At 45.5% G+C, this 16,917-nt stretch overlaps 1 protein-coding gene across 11 annotated transcripts in view; it reads right to left on the minus strand.

The window, feature by feature from the left end:
- PATJ (PATJ crumbs cell polarity complex component) overlaps positions 1-16,917 on the minus strand; it is a 302,489-nt gene that overhangs the window by 51,272 nt on the left and 234,300 nt on the right. For all 11 annotated transcript variants that reach the window (XR_011438912.1, XR_011438911.1, XR_011438913.1 and 8 more), the window contains 3 exons: positions 16,161-16,235; positions 11,972-12,089; positions 8,747-8,880 (listed from right to left, as the gene is read on the minus strand). Coding sequence is in view for 8 of the 11 variants with exons in the window: in XM_070267562.1 (XP_070123663.1) it covers positions 8,747-8,880; positions 11,972-12,089; positions 16,161-16,235 (327 nt within the window). In the remaining 3 variants the exon portion in view is untranslated. The remainder of the gene's footprint in view (positions 1-8,746; positions 8,881-11,971; positions 12,090-16,160; positions 16,236-16,917) is intronic.

Genomic DNA, 16,917 nt, shown 5'->3' on the forward strand with positions numbered 1-16,917 from the left:
CAGTCATGCAGGAAGAAATAACACGAGTCTGTTGTGTGTGTGTGCGTGTGTGTGTGTGCGTTAAAGCAATGGACTATGTAAGCTATCCCACACAAACTCAGGACTGCAGACTCTCGTACACTATTTACAGGTAACTAAAATGTGGAATGAAAATCACAGCAATAAAACAGTTAATATAAGAATTGTTGTGAATATATAAAAACGTTTCACATTTTAAGACTCTGAAAAGCTTTCTTTTCTCAAGCTCAAAAAATAAACGGTTTTATATTTACTTAAAATGGAGTTCCCTTGCCAAGTCTGATTTAACAAAAAGTTGATGCTCATCAATACGAATATAATTTTTCATACTGAAATACAGATTTATTAAGGAAACGGGATAATATTGGCATTATACTTTTATAAGTCCCTATAGTTCCATCTGGTCCTTATTTATCGAAATTTTACTCAGCTTGCATAATATTTTTGCTTACAGTCATATTCTTTAAGATCAGAAATGCCCAAATCTGGAAATTCAGAGGTACTATTCATTAACATTCTTTCAGTGTGATTCATAGAATTTTTGGCAAACTCTGCTTTGATTTTAAAATAAAACTAAGGTAATAAGATGTTTTGTGTAAAAATATATGACTTAAGCAATAACGATAAAAGGAGTTCGGCTCTGGGGGATTACACGCCAAGGCAGACCACACGCCTCATGAAACAGACTGTGCAGAGTTCATCTGAAGGGGAACAGCACAATAAAACACTCACTCAAATGCAAAATAGCTTTCCCTCCTGTTCGCTTTAAAAGTACCCAGTGGTCAGTCCTACATCTAAATGGCCAAAAGCAGTAACGGCCAAACCATGGCACGCAGCTCGGCAAAGGGTTACATGAGGTCACTTCAGGACGGGACGTATGGTGACAGCCAGGGACAGGTACTCCGCCTTTCAGTTTCTGGATGGACGAGCTCTGCCACATACTATCCAGAGGGAGGGTCCCACCCTGAGGCTTCTTGCTAACGTGCCTGCCCCACAGAACTTCTGTGTAATAAGAATGAATTAAATCAGTGTGAAATCCGGTGGTGAAAAAAAATACAGGCTTGAAACTTGGAGAGAAATGACAAGATTCTGAACGTGACATTCCCAGGCCTTTGCCCTATTAAGAATATCTAAGTTTTACAATCTATCCTGGGAAACCCTGACCTCATTCACGATCAGAGGGTGCCAAGAGCACAAAGGCAAACAAAAGCCCTGGTCTGATCGTTTCCTCTTGCAAAGAGACACACTTCCCCCAGCCCAGAGAACAGCAACTGGGGCTGAGGGTGACAAACTTTCTTTTCCAAAAGTGATGACAATTACTAGCTCCCATAAAACAAAACAAAAAACAGTAACTAGGCCTCATTCTCTAGTCAAAAAAACTCAAGACTGTGGAGTTTTAAGAAATTTGTGAGGGGCCGGCCCGGTGGCACAATGGTTAAGTGCACACGTTCTGCTTCGGTGGCCTGGCGTTCGCTGGTTCAGATCCTCGGTGCGGACATGGCACTGCTTGACAAGCCAGGCTGTGGTAGGCGTCCCACATATAAAGAAGTGGAAGACGGGCACGGATGTTAGGCCAGGGTCAGTCTTCCTCAGCAAAAAGAGAAGAACTGGCAGCAGATGTTAGCTCAGGGCTAATCTTCCTCAAAAAAAAAAAAGAAAGAAAGAAAGAAAGAAAGGAATTTGTGAGATGGAAATGTGGAGAGAGAGAAGTAGTTTTCTTGCACGACCATCATCTTGGAGAGGAGAGTCATACACGTAAAGGTCCCTCCCCAAATAACAACAGTTTCCTTGGGGAGCGGCTGCCTGTCTTTGTCAAAATGCTTCTCCCTCCCCAGGCAGGCCCTTCCAGGTGCGGCCAGCTGATGCTTGGAAGGTTTTCCTTCAATAACAGGCACGCTGTCTTCACTGAGCCCTCAGAGAGCCCCCACAAGAAGATAACCCTACGTGTTTGCAGAAAGTCCTCACTGTCCTTTCTGGCCTTCTCATTTCCAATTCGTTCAACTCTTCCTCAAACGATGTGGTTCAGCAATGCTGTTGTCAGTCACATGATCTCACCCAGAGATGAAGGGGATGCTGCAGCTACAGCTAATACTGATCACAGACACGCTCCAGCTGGATCTAACAGCACGTGCAAAGGCCATGCCTCAGTGGGAACAAGACTTCTTAAAGGAACTGAGTGTGGCCGGCATGGCTGGAGTTCAGAGTGGCACAAGGAGGCTGGATAGAGAGTCATAATTTTTTTTTTTTTTTGAGGAAGATGAGCCCTGAGCTAACATCTCCTGCCAATCCTCCTCTTTTTGCTGAGGAAGACTGGCCCTGAGCTAACGTCCATGCCCATCTTCCTCTACTTTATACGTGGGACGCCTACCACAGCCTGGCTTGTCAAGCAGGTGCCATGTCCGCACCCGGGATCTGAACCGACGAACCCTGGGCTGCTGAAGTGGAACGTGCGCACTTAACTACTGTGCCACCGGGCCGGCCCCTAGACAGTCATATTTTTGTGTGCAAGGCACTATATGGGGACACGGAAGATAGAAAATAAAATAAAACAGGTCTGTCCTCGGGCAGCACAGGGTCTGCTGGGTGAGAGGGATAACTCCTTTCACACATGAAGGTCGATGACACAGAATGGTAATGCCAGAAAAGGGCCCAAATCGTGTCGCTTTGGAGTCAGAATGTCTGATTAAACCACAGCTGGACCAGCTGCTAATATTATGTCCTTGGAGCAGTTACCTAACTCATCTGTGCCTCAGTTTCCTCATCTGTAAAATGGGATAGTGCTACTTCCTCCCCTCTAGGGTTGTTGTGAGGATTAGCATAAATACTAATTACACATTAAGAATAGTGCCTGAATCACTTTTTAAAAGTTTGATGCTGAAAAAACATCTAATTATCTAGAAACGAAGTCATGCTTCTCAGTGTGCGGGTAACACACCACAGACACACAGACGAAGGGAGCAAAGGATCTACTTTAACAGGAATGTTTAATAACAACAAATAATAAGTGAACTCGGTACAGACAGGAGCTGGGAAAAGTTTATCTTAATTAATCCACAGACAACCTGAAGAGGCCGACTTTGTTACCACCACCACTGCATCAACGAAGAAAGCAGCAGATGTAACTTAGAGAGGTTCAGTCGCTTGCCCAAGGCCCCACAGTCAAAGCTCTGGGATTCTGATGCCTTGGACTCAGCATCCCTCCTCTGCGAGGCTGCCTCATAGGTTTGATGGAACACAGTGTCCACGGTCCGGGACCTTTGGCAACGGTACCCAGAGAAAGGGAGATGCATAGGGTGCGGGTCCTGGGAACCCTTCCTCATTCGTTCTCCACTTCATCTGCTCAATCCCAAGAACAACTCACACCTGCCAATGTTCTAAGATAAAAGATTTATTTCTTAAGTTTTTCTTTCACTTCTCTAGAATTCCCAAGGCTGATAACAAAATAACTCCAAGAGATGACCCTGCAGAGCTATATTTTACTTCTTCTGAGGACACTGGAGATAAAACTTCTAACCAGTAAGCAAACATTTTTGAGACGGGGACACTGAGGGATTCAGGGAGAGGCTTAAGGAAAATGGTTCAAGCATCATAAGAGCTAAGAGTCCTTGGTCTTTCATTTGGCAGAATGTGCCAGGTCCTCTGGGCTGCAAGATTTCATGCAAATTACCACTCCAAGACCAAAGGGAAGAGGGGACAGGATGAAAGGATGGATGGATGGAAGGAAATAAAAAATAAAAAATATCTTTTTTATGCAATGTGCCTTGTGTGGTTTCCTGGCTGTGTGGCCCCCTCAAATTCACATCGAAATCCTAAGCCCAGCATGATGGTCTTAGGAGGTGGGGCCTCCGGGAGGTGATTAGGTCATGAGGGTGGAGCCTCGTGAATGGGATTAGCGCCCTTCTAAGAGGCACCACCGAGCTCCCTTGAGCCTTTAACCACGTGAAGACACAGCAACAAGTCTGCAACTCAGCAGAGAGCCCTCACCTGACCATTCTGGCGCCCTGATCTCGGAGTTCTAGGTTCCAGAACTGTGAGAAATAAATTTCTGTTGTTTATAAGCTACTAAGTCCGTGGTATTTTGTCATAGCGGTCCAAACTGCTTACAGGACACTGGCTTAGGAGAAGCATATAAAAAGTAGCCCATACTAATTTAGTCTACAAAGTGTGTACTACAGCTCTACTTTTTTCTACTTTCCAGAGAAAGTCCTATTTGAATAGTCCACATTATGGTTTTTCCTTGGTTGATCCTCTACATTAGACCGTAGACATCAAAGGCAGTAGAACTGACTTGAATGAATGTGGGAGCTCTTTGAGGACAGGGTTATTTCACTCAATTTCATACCCCTAGCACTAAGCAAAGGGCAGCCTTTGAGCAAACACGTGCACCCCATCACAGAAGAGCCCCCTCACCAAAAGCAGGCCCACGAGCACATCACAAGATGAAAGCAACAAGAAGTCGGTGGGGACTGGGGCTAGGCGTGCTCACAGACTTCCCAAGAGGCTCACCCTCATTGTTATCTTGGTATCTTAAAAGGTGACTGGCTGCAAATACAACGGATGCTAAGTGAGAGCTCTCTCTGTGATCTCAGAAACCACCTGTCTTGGCTCCAGAGACACTACTTACAGCAGGTAGGACTGATGTGGTGTCGAGACCGAGTCCCAGAGGCTCGATTCCTCCAAAGACAGCAAAAATTCCTGTTGGACACACAACAAAGAGGGCCCAGAAACCCTAACTGGGAGGGTCACCAACAGCAGGATGCTCTTTCCCGGCACCAGAGCTGAAGGAAGGATGCACCACATTAACAAACGTGTAGAGCCAAGTGCAAAGGTGCTTCGGCTGTGGGTCCCAGGGCTGTCCCCTGTCCCTTCAGACGCTCTGTTTGCTAATTTCCTCTTGTGGACGCCAGCCCAAGACCTGACCGGACAGGTGACCTGGAGTGTCAACGAGGCTGCGTGCTCCTTGTCAAAACTCAGAGGGGGGAAAAAAGGAAGATCTTCATTGTGGTAAACAATGGTTCTATTTGTTCCAGCGCCTCCCACCCCTGCTGTCAGCCTCCCCCAGCGACTGCCGGTGTTATCTAACTTACGTTCTCGACAAGAGACCCAGGTTAGGAGATGCAGGCTGTGTCCCATTGCTCATTTTTAAGTGGTGCCATCCTTCCAAGGACAGCGGGATTTATAGTCTCAGGAGGCAGACCTATATTTTATGAAGATCAAGATGCTCTTAAAGAATTTTTTTGGCTGCCTCATGGTGGTAAGAGAAGCTGAGCACAGACTTCAGCAAACAGCCTCACACCCAGGAGGCAGGAGACGATGCCGAGCAGTGGAGGTGCCAAGCTGGCGGCCGGCAGCACAGACGTTTGAATATTAAAGACCCAGGAGCAGTATGGGCACATCTTATTCAGGTTTTCCAACCACCCACACAAAGCAAAATCAGATGAACAACAACAAAAGCAAAAAAAAAGAATCAACTAACAAACTCATTCAGCCAGGCCAGAAACGCTGATTAAACTCTTCTGATTTCCTCTGGGAAATCTAGTTCTGCCTTATTTTAAGCAGTAGAAAGACACTTATTTTACAAAAAATAAATCAGAGGGTTAGTTTTTCTTTATGAAAGAATTCACTACAGAATTTCCTTAAAATGTAATTTCTCTGGTTCATTTCAAATATAGCTTTATTTGTACAAATTCAATTTATTTAATATTCAGGAACATCTCTTTGGGAAAATGAGGAAACAGGCCCTGGGAGGAGACATCCCATGTTCAGGGTCAACTAGCAGTTTCTGGAAACTTCCCAACGGCCTTAGTGTAACAGCTACACATGTGCACATACATACAAAATGTCCTGCTGCTTATGAAGTCTGATTTCATCACCACCCTGTGAGTCAGGACCATGAAGCTCAGGCTGCACCTGTGGGAACAGAGGCTGGGGAGTACGTGTCATGCGCAGTTTCTCACTATGTACTGGGACGAGGCCAAGCACTGTCTCCAGGTACCTCGCTGACCCTCCTACAGCTCCACAAGGCATGACTGTCCCTGTTAAAGACCAGGAAATAGGCTCCAGAGCTTGAGGAGCCTGCCTCAGCTGGTGAATGGTAGAGAGAAAGTAAGACTGAGAGCTAAGACAGGAACACCGACCATCAGCTCCACATTCAGCAGAGGAGAGACCATGGCAGCTGGGGGGCCAGGAAAGACGTAGCCAGGGAGGGGACCGGAGGAGGCACAGGATCCTGATGAGTAAGACGTCCTCGGGGAGGGGACTGGAGGAGGCACAGGATCCTGATGGGGAAGACGTCCTCGGGGAGGGGACTGGAGGAGGCACAGGATCCTGATGGGGAAGACGTCCTCGGGGAGGGGACTGGAGGAGGCACAGGATCCTGATGGGATAGACGTCCTCGGAGAGGGGACTGGAGGAGGCACAGGATCCTGATGGGGAAGACGTCCTCGGGGAGGGGACTGGAGGAGGCACAGGATCCTGATGGGGAAGACGTCCTCGGGGAGGGGACTGGAGGAGGCACAGGATCCTGATGGGGAAGACGTCCTCGGGGAGGGGACTGGAGGAGGCACAGGATCCTGATGGGGAAGACGTCCTCGGGGAGGGGACTGGAGGAGGCACAGGATCCTGATGGGGAAGACGTCCTCGGGGAGGGGACTGGAGGAGGCACAGGATCCTGATGGGGAAGACGTCCTCGGGGAGGGGACTGGAGGAGGCACAGGATCCTGATGGGGAAGACGTCCTCGGGGAGGGGACTGGAGGAGGCACAGGATCCTGATGGGGAAGACGTCCTCGGGGAGGGGACTGGAGGAGGCACAGGATCCTGATGGGGAAGACGTCCTCGGGGAGGGGACTGGAGGAGGCACAGGATCCTGATGGGGAAGACGTCCTCGGGGAGGGGACTGGAGGAGGCACAGGATCCTGATGGGGAAGACGTCCTCGGGGAGGGGACTGGAGGAGGCACAGGATCCTGATGGGGAAGACGTCCTCGGGGAGGGGACTGGAGGAGGCACAGGATCTTGTTGGGGGAAGGCAGAAGGAAAGCAGTCTCCAGGGAGCGGAGCAGAGTCTGAGAGGCTGGACTGCATGTGTGGGTCTGGGTAGCAGTGGTCTGGTGTGGTCTTACGTGGGTGGTGTGTTTCCTCCTCACACAGCAGGAGCTGGCAGGATGGCTGAAAGGCTGGCCAAAGTGTTTCCATGAACTGCGCAAACACCAGCTCACATATAATTAGAAGGCATTACTAAAAACATGATTTCAAAAGACAGCCTGGAGCCACTCACTTGAATGGAAACTTACTTCTAAGGAACAGTTTGCCCCTCTCCTCAATGACGAAAGCTGAACAGAGAGCCTTCCAAGCCAGACCACAAGAGACGCAGAAAAGCTCCAGGGCCATAAGGAGGCCAACAGGAAAGGGCTGGAGCTACACCTGGCTGCTGAGGTCGTGAACTCCAGGTGTTCCCAGTTCCACCAAGCTGATGACAACAGCACAGTGTATGGGGGAAGCCACACACAGCAGTTCCTGCTTGCACAGGCCAAAGGAGAGTAATTCAGGAAATAAATTATCTTCAGCTCTGGAGAAAAGTGCTACCAGAACTTTAATGAAGCCGAAGGAGATAAAATCCTCTAATAAATAAACAGCGGCCTCTGAGCACATCCAGGTTCCGGGGTTCCTAGGAGGATTGAAGTCAGCAGCAGGATTCTCTAGATCAGGAGGGGCAGGAGGAGAGGGGACCACAACCAGGAGCTGTGTGGAAGGCACTGACTCGGGTTCTGCAGCAGATGCTGTTCCTGAGCTGCCTAGTGTGTCAGGACTAATGTTTATTACAAAAAACAGAGCAGGCCCTTCCTACCTCCAACAGCACTAACACAGGAACATTATGTTCCACCCAAAGTGGAAAAAATCACTTTATTGATCATATTATACTTGCTTTATCTGTAAATCTGGCAAATACAATTTATTCCTCACTAAACATATTCATTTCTATATGACTATGAATTAGCATACGCATCAATGAGTGACTATCTCTAGGGAGAGGCCCTGCATGGGGTGGGTGGAGGGCAGAGCCAGGGTGAAAGGGTACGAGGGAGGTTTACTTTTCCCTTTATATCTTTTCGTGTCAATTTAACATTGAATAATGTGCATGTTTTACCCACTCAAATATCTGTGCATTGATTAACTCAATTTTGAGTAAATCAAAACCCAGGAAGTTTTACATTTTAATGGCACTATTGATTAGTGACAATCAAAAGGTACCAAATAATCAAAGATCCATCATCCAAGCAAAAAATGATGTTCTAGACCAATTTCTAAAAAAGATTATGAGTGGACATGAATATGGTCAGAATAAAGCAAGCCTAAGTTGTTGGGCTGGAATGGTGGAATGTGCAGTATGCTTCGATGCTGCATTCCACTAAATAATGATGATGACGATGATAGTAGTTCATACCTATTTCACACTTAGCACATGCCAGGCACCATCCTAAATCCTGTCGTAACATTTCCGAATGCCGTTATGTTGCTGGTCTAAGGAGCATCTATAAGATGGAGAAAACCCTAGTGGATGTTAAAGACTGAGAAACACCTGAGAGCTGGCCAGCATATGGATGCTGTTTACACTTAGGTCTTTTCCGGACCAGGAAAAAGGCAAATCTTCCGCAGACGTGACACAGGCCATAACGAGGCGCAGCAACTACCCGTGTGACAGGGGACACACTTCACTTCCGGAGACTCACCAAGGGCGTGTCCTTTCCTCCCACGATGCTGAGCCCGAGCCCCGAGCGTCCCTTGGATATTTCTATAATCATCTCCTGGCCAGGGACAATGGGACACGTGGCAGGGTCCACTGACAGCGGAGCCTGGAAACCACCTGGACAAGGATGGAACAAAGTGAGAGGCAGGTGGAAGGCGCAGCTCAGCTTGGCACTCAGGGCCCAGGAGGGCGGGGTCCGCACATGCACCATCGCACTCCTTTCCTGCATGCCCCACGACAGAAAAGCTGGGTCACGACTGCCCAGTCACCCAGGGACGAAACATGATATTCCTACCACACTTTTGACACTAAAACAATAAACTGATTCCCTTTCCAAAATCACACATTTTAGGTATAGTTGAAATTTTTTTAAATCTTAAAACACACCACAAAAACTGGTATGGAAAAATTTAAGATGATTAAATGACCAAGTTCATACAGGCATATGTTATCACGAGAATAAAGACTAGTGTGACAGAAGATTCTGAGTTACAGTTATAAATACCAGTTAAGAAATAAGGCTTCAATAGTTACAGAGCCCATCATACGAATTAACGTACAAAGGATTTAATCAATAAAGTATGATGTAACAAAGAATAACAATTACCTAAAAATTATCTCCAATTATGTATACAGTGGAAAAAAAATGTATTATAAACACAACATTCAAGAATTAATTGCTGGGTCTGTAACTGAAAAGCTTGTTAAGAGTCACTGCATTTTTACAAAGGTTTACTTCTTAAAAATCATTGTTTTAGACCTGGTTTTTCCAAAAACTGGGAACAAAATATTTACAGGCTAAGAAAGATGTTTAATAATAACCATTTAGCATAAGTTCTACATATGTGTGTTGTCCAGGTAACTGAACCTGACCACTGAAAAACCGAAACACTCAGAACGTCAGTTTCAGGAGAATCTTTTACAAACAACGTCGCCAGAGGACGTCTCCGCTCCCGGTAACCGGTCCATCACCAGTTCTGGTCCCCGCGCTGGCGTGACTCACAAGCGGGCCGACCCCAGAGGGCGCCCCCTGCTGGTCGCTGCCGTGAGCGCACAGGGCCACGCTGAGACCCAGGAAGCTCAGTAAACTGCACACGGAGGGCGGCCGACCATGGCCTGCGGGCCAGGAATCGTTTTAAAATTTTCCAGAGGTTGAAAAAAAAATCAAAAGAAATATAGTACTTCAAGATGTGAAAATTACACGAAATTCAAATTTCAATGTCCATAAGTAAAGTCATATTGGAACACAGCCCTGCTAATCTGTTTACATCTGGTCTATGGCTGCTCTCGCGCCACAACGGTGGAGTCGAGCAGCTGCGATAGAGACCGCGTGGCCCGCAAGCCTTCAATATTTACTATCTGGCACTTTACAGAGAAAGTCTGCCAATCCCTGGTATAAAACAAAGGGAAAGAGGCTCAAGGTCAGCCTGTGGGGGGTCCTGCTCTGACTCAGCAACAATCATGGTGTTCATGGCACAAGGGCACAGGTTTTGGAGTGGTGCAGACGTGGCTTGAAGTTCCCAAGAGGGACTGAGAAGGTGGGCGAAACTTCTCATTAGAAAAACGCATGTGACCCCTATCCAATAGGCTGTCAGAGGAACTGAACGCACGGATGTGTCGTGAGGCCCCCAGCCCAGGGCCTGGCAGAGTGTAGGCATCCACGGAGCTGCTGTTCCTGACCACACGGAGTTTATTAATCTAATGGCCTCCTGGTTAAGAATGGGAAACTTAGTGACAACCTCAGTAACAGTAAAAAATGCCGTATTAGAAGTAGAATATTAAATTGTAAACCTGTCTCTAGACGTTTTGCAGCATATGTATTTCATGCTACATTTTCCATTAATTTACAATAAAAACAATGCATAATAGTGGCAGAAGTTCATGGATGCTCTAAAAAGTCTCTACTCCTCTTGCCAATGACTCGTTTAGTCCTGAGTGAGGAGAGAACAACAGTAAGAGATCCTGGAGGCCGCCTTTCTTTCCCTCCTCCTCTTCCGCCTCCCCCTCACCAGTCCCGAGTCAGGAATGTCTCTCTCATAGAATCCAGCCCAAGGCCTGACTCACACCAAGCCCCTAGGAAACGATTGGTACGTGGATGACTAAACGAATGAAGTTTTCAGAGATTAAATTGTAAGAGGATTAATTTCTGTTATCAAGGTATAAATATGTGATATGTATTATCAAAACTCAATTAGTCGACAGTGAGGTCAGCAAACCCTTTCGGTAGAAGGCAGGTAGTGAACATTTTGGGCTTTACAGGCCACATGGTCTCTGGTGCAATTACTCAGTTCTATCACTACAGTGTGAAAGTAAGCAAACGAGTATTCTAGGAAAACCTTATTTATGGACACTGACATTTGAATTTCACATAATCTTCATTAAATATTCTTTTGATTTTCTTCAACCTTTTAAAAATGAAAACTATTTTTAGCTTGCAGACCACATAAAAACAGATGGCGGGCCAAATTTTGACCCACGGGTCAAAGTTTCCTGACCTATTCATCAAGCATTTTAGTAAAAATCTAGTGCTTTAGAACACCTGCTTGATAAAGTTTTTATGAATATTTATGAAAAAATACCTAAAAGACCACACCTTAAAGGTGTCAGGCTTGCTAATTCATGCAGAGTTATGCTTTGCCATTGGTGAGCATGGTGTTTTAAACAGTACATTTTTTTTAACTGACTTATAGTGCATAAAAGCAAAATGGAAATACTTATTATTCATTTTGAAGTTCTATTTTCAGCCACCAGTCAGCATAATTCAAGCCAGGAATTCAAAGAGAGAAAGTGAACACCAGTTTCTTCAAGCACTGAAAATTAACAGTGTTCAAATAGCTTTCCTCAACATATGCAAAGCTGACAATTTGGTTCAATATGATTTCTAAGAGATCTTACTTATGAACTAAATGCAGGCCTCTGGAGAGATTAGAGAATAATCTGCAAGCCTCAGATCCAAATAGCATTTACTGAGGCCTTTTCTGTGCCGGCTCTTTTCTATTGAACAGGCACTAGGCAATCCCACTGGTGGAGACGAGGAAAACGAAGCAGGAAGTGGTAACCTGGCCCAGTCCCAAAGCTGAGGGCGTGGCAGAGGGACACAAGCCAGGCGCCCTGACCCCGGTCCAGCGCTCTTTTCAGAACATCACCATCCCTTCCTTCTCTAAGGTTTGATGAGCCAACTCAGCTCTGCTGGGAAAGAGAGCCATACCGTAGCCTGGGAAGTCGGCATCTGTGGAAGAGTACGAGGGCGCTGGTGCTAAGGGTATGTCTTGTGAACCCAAGGAGACTTGTGCTGAATACTGTTGCTGCTTCATCTGGCTGACAGCCTACAAAAGGAAGGAAAATTAGATGAATGTCAAAGAGGAGCAAAGTAACAAGAGAAGACGTTCAAATTGGTGCTGTTCCCAAAACAATGGTGCCCTCCAATCACGTCTTTCGAGAAGTTAGAGCGGGAGAGGTGGCAAGAGGGGTTCGGGAGATTTTTGCCCATTCCTCACGCTTTTCTATCTAACTTCATGTCTAAAATGCTTCAGTGAAGGATGGATCAAGGATGGGAAGAAGGATAAAGCTGAAGATACTCTATCATCGTGGTCTACAGGTGAAGCTGGGGCTGGGAAGCAGAACAAAATTTTCAGAGTTTCTATTCATTCTGATGAAATCAATGTGAAGTCCAGATATCAGTGCTGTCTCCACTGAAAGACAATCTAGGCTGCAAATGTTCTGCGCATACAGCACCGCCCATCTCCGCTGGACACACTCACAACAGCCAAGGATGCAGGCGGGAGTTAAAGAGCAACACGGGGGCAGGAACCACAAACATCTACTGAGGCCCTGAGTGCCAGGGTATCAGGTACATTTAATTCACCTAAAAGAACTGTCCCTCACTCACCTTTGATTCCCAGTGCCTGGAACACAGTAGGACCTCAATAAATGTTTGATAAATGAATGAATGAGTAAGCGAAGGAATGGCTATAGAAGAGCAAAACTGAAGACATGGAAACTCAGAGAGGGAAATGAATCGTGAGTCAATGAAGGTGCAGAGACCTCTGCCATGGGAGCTATTGAAAATTAACTTGTAATTCTGGATATCTGTTGGTAATACCTCCAATGAATATCAGTATTAGAAAACCAAGAAAAACCCCACAAGGACTCCATGCTTGCTTAACAGGCAGGTAAGAAATATCAGTAGTGACTTGGCCTGCCTTCCGGATCAGCAATTAGCCAGGGAACCCGTCCCCGGCTGGAGTCTGGTGCAGGCGGTGAAGCACCAGGCTGCCCCTCGAGTCCAGAAATAGGATCAAGGCAGCTGCTCCAGGACAAATACACTCCAGATGCTGTCAGTGGGAGGCTGTGCCTCAACACAGGGCACTGTGCAGCAGGTAACAACTAGACACCGCCACCCCTCGCACGTGAACTGTGCTGTCCAGGCTTCCAAACACTCTCACAACCATGGATTCATTTAATCATGAGAACAAGCTTGAGAGTTAGACAATCTTACTTTCTCTTCCAGATAAAGAAACCAAGACCCAAATGTCAAGTGACATATCTGAAACCACACAGCTAATTAGAGGAAGACAAAAGTCAGTAGTTGAAGAATGCTACAAGTTTAGAGAGCTTATGAAACGGCAGCTGGCAATGATTCTGCGCATATTCATTTTTTCCCTATAGTTTTTCTATCACCATCATTTAATAATGACCACATACTTACTTAAAAAGACTTATTCAAATACATATTTTCAGTGATTTTAAAAAGAGGGAAGGAGAAAATGACAAATAAGGGGTGACCATCAGAAAAGTGAACAATGGAACCACCTAGATGTCCAGTTACTCTAAGGATCCCATTTTCTAGCCTCCTCAAAGCTACATGGGTCCACAGACTAAGTTCTTGTCAATGAGATGTAAACAGACATGAACTGCACAATTTTCAGGTCATTCTCCTATAAGAAGGATCCTGCCTTCCCTTCTCCCTAGCTGGAATGCAGCTGGGATGGCAATAAGTGGAGTGGTCATCTTAGACCAAGAAATGGATGCCATGTTCTGAGGATGACAGCATAACTAAATAAGAACGGTGCAGTAATCAGAGAAGAGGTGCCTGGGTCCGTGACACTGTGGAGACACCATATCATCCTCAAACTGATCACACCCAGACTGCCATGCAAAGGAGAAACTTCTGGCAGCAACTGAGTCTAACCTTAACTCATAAGTACTTATGTCCAACTTTCGTTTGCATCAGCTCAAGAAAGAACATCGACAACAAACCTGAATGCAAGCCACAGAGTTCTTATATGAAACAATCATGTGAACTTTAAAACAGCAAAGCACAAGAGACAGCAATCACTATACTAGGACTTTTTCTAACAGCGGGGAAGGTTTGCTGCCCGTCTTTAGATCCAGTTCTGTGCAGTACCCCATTTCACTGTACACAGAAGTCTCCAACAGATATTGGTAGCATTGAGCTCAATTGAAAAACAAGGAAACGGTTCATAGAAACCAAGTGAGACATCCAAACACACACGTTTAGACGCAGACCTCTTGCTGTCGGTACCTGTGATGGATGCATGCGCTCCTCTGACTTATCCATTGGCACAAAACCAAACTACTAAGTATGAAAGACCAGAAAGAAGGGATTCACTGTTGAATGTTACTATTTTCGAATATGACAGTGGAATGGACTCTATAGGACATCCAACCTAACTAAGCCAGTGGGTCTCAACCCTGTCTTCATAATAGGAACTGCTAGAGAACCTTTAAAATTTATGGATGCTGGGACCTCCAACCTAGACCAAATAAATTGGCACCTAGGGGTGTGAAGCCCAGGCAAGTATGTTTTTTTTTAATTGAGACTTATTTATTAAAGTTAAACCATGGGTTCTTAACCCATGGTAAATGAGTTTCCAAGAGATTCACAGAGGGAGTTCTGGGAACTATAAAACTTCTGTGGTTATATCAAAATTATACTTAGTGTTTTTCTGGGGAAAGGGTCTATACTTCATCAGGTCTTCATGACAGGAAAAACCCCACACTACTCAGAAGCAGCTATGAATTGCTGAGTTTGCTGTCACTAATGAGCAGTGCGACCACAGGCAAGTCGCTTCACCCCCCCGCCTCAACTTCCTTGTCTGTGACTCGGTGGCGGGATTGCTGTATCTTGCAAGGTTGTTGTGAAGATTAAAGAGAAAAGCACACAAATAAGTCTATTGCTGTGCCAGGAACAACTGAGGAGTTGAATTAACAGCAGCTATTAATATTTTATGTGCTTTGCCAACATATTAACAAAATCGGCCAGCTTCTGAGTGAGAATCTTCAGGGACAGAAGGCTCCAGGTCCACATGGAAGCTCATCCGTCCTGGAAGAGCTCAGATGGCTGGAGAGCAGTGGCTGACACAGGCTCACTGCAGGGGCTGCCCGTGGATCTCCGGGCCGCTTCTGTCCTGGGCTATAGGCACCTTCCCAAAGGAGAATGCTTTCGATATATAAGTGCTCAGTTTTCATCAGGAAAAGAAAGGTCAGATGACATTTAAGATTTGTCCCAGCTTGAAAATTCTACAGTTATAAAATTTTAGTTATAAAATTTTGATGTGTGCCCCAAGACAGGTGGCAGTACATAAAGTATTAACATATTAATAGTATTTTCAAATGCATTACGTAAAGCAAAAAATCTGGTTTTAAATTTTAAAAATAATTACTTACAGGTTTTCAGTTGAACTGAATGCTTATTTTTAAGGTTCTTTCTACACCTACTTTTCTTTATTTAGGTTTTTAGCATATAATTTTGGAGATTTTTCAAAGGCATTTTCTTTGGCAATGTTTGAAATATGACATATTTCCTGTAAGCTCTAGTAATCTATAGTTCATTAAACATAAAAATAGTTAATAGAGTAATAATGTAAATTTTAGCAGCACAAAAGTATAAACTAGCACATAGAAATGAGAATCAGGAATTCAGAAAAAACAAGAAAAAACTCAACAGCAACAAGTACAAAAGTCTGACAGACAGAAGTTTGTAGTTATTTTTTGAGAAGTGAGACTCAAAATGCAAGGAACATGAAAGTCTTGCATTTATGTTTATAGAACTACAATTTCTCCCATTTTAAAAGCTTATGTATGACGTCATGGGAGACAGCACCCTCAGAGTTTAAGTGCAGTGTGTTTTCAGGGATGCCCAACCTTCAGACACCTGCTTAGGGGATCGGACAGAAAGGTGCACAGGATATTTCCACAAGCCTTCCCCAGAATCAGTAACACACTTGTGGGCTGACTTCAGGTTGTAAGATACACCATAACCTCCTGCCCAGTAATGAAGGATCTGATTTCATTGCCATCACCCCCTTTTCTTCTGGAACCCATCCAGAACGCACACACCTCAGGAGAGCAAACCTAAAGTGCAAGACACGTACGCTGTCAGTTGGGCACTCCAGGGCCTGCTGCTGACCCGCCACCACACCTTGACCAACCAGCTGGGGGACGTCTTCCTGAAAGGCAAAAGGCACAACCAGTTAACAACACTGTAGCTTGACTCTCCAATGGCAGCAAACACCACTAAATGGGGCTGCAGTCTACGACGCAAACGACCAACACACCAGGGGTAAAAGTTTTGTGTGTCCATCTGGACGAACCCTAGAAATGAGCACGGGCTTGTCTTTTCCAAGTGCTCTTCTGGCTCCTTCGATCAATCAGGCTTTAAGACCCTCAGACATCCTCTGACGGTCACTTCAGCTAGTTTCTTCTTCTCTGTTGCACCAGTAATCCCTATGTCTGTATTTATACTGAATATTACATCCTTTCAGGGTTCAGATCCTGATGTAATTAGTACTATTTCCCCCCTTAAGATATTCAAGTAGAGGCAAAAAAGTACATTCATTGAAAACACTGGGAGATACAAAGATAAGTCAGTCTTGAACCCTACAGAGAAGTGCAGAGTCCAGACTTTCGAGAGAAGTAAACTACTAAAACATGTGGAAACCAATGCCGAGCTCAAGGGCAGTTTATTGAAATAAATGGTGACACCAATCAACTGACCAGAATGCTTCTGGCTGCCTCTCAACACAGCCCAGCCTCTTTACGGGCAGTTTACAGAGGAATCATCATCTGATGTCTACTTGAAGGCAGGCACTCCTGCGTCTGGACTGGGGCAGGGCAGGGAGCGCCCTGGAT

This window comes from Equus caballus, chromosome 5 (assembly GCF_041296265.1).
Source record: "Equus caballus isolate H_3958 breed thoroughbred chromosome 5, TB-T2T, whole genome shotgun sequence".
Taxonomy (NCBI): Eukaryota; Metazoa; Chordata; class Mammalia; order Perissodactyla; family Equidae; genus Equus; species Equus caballus.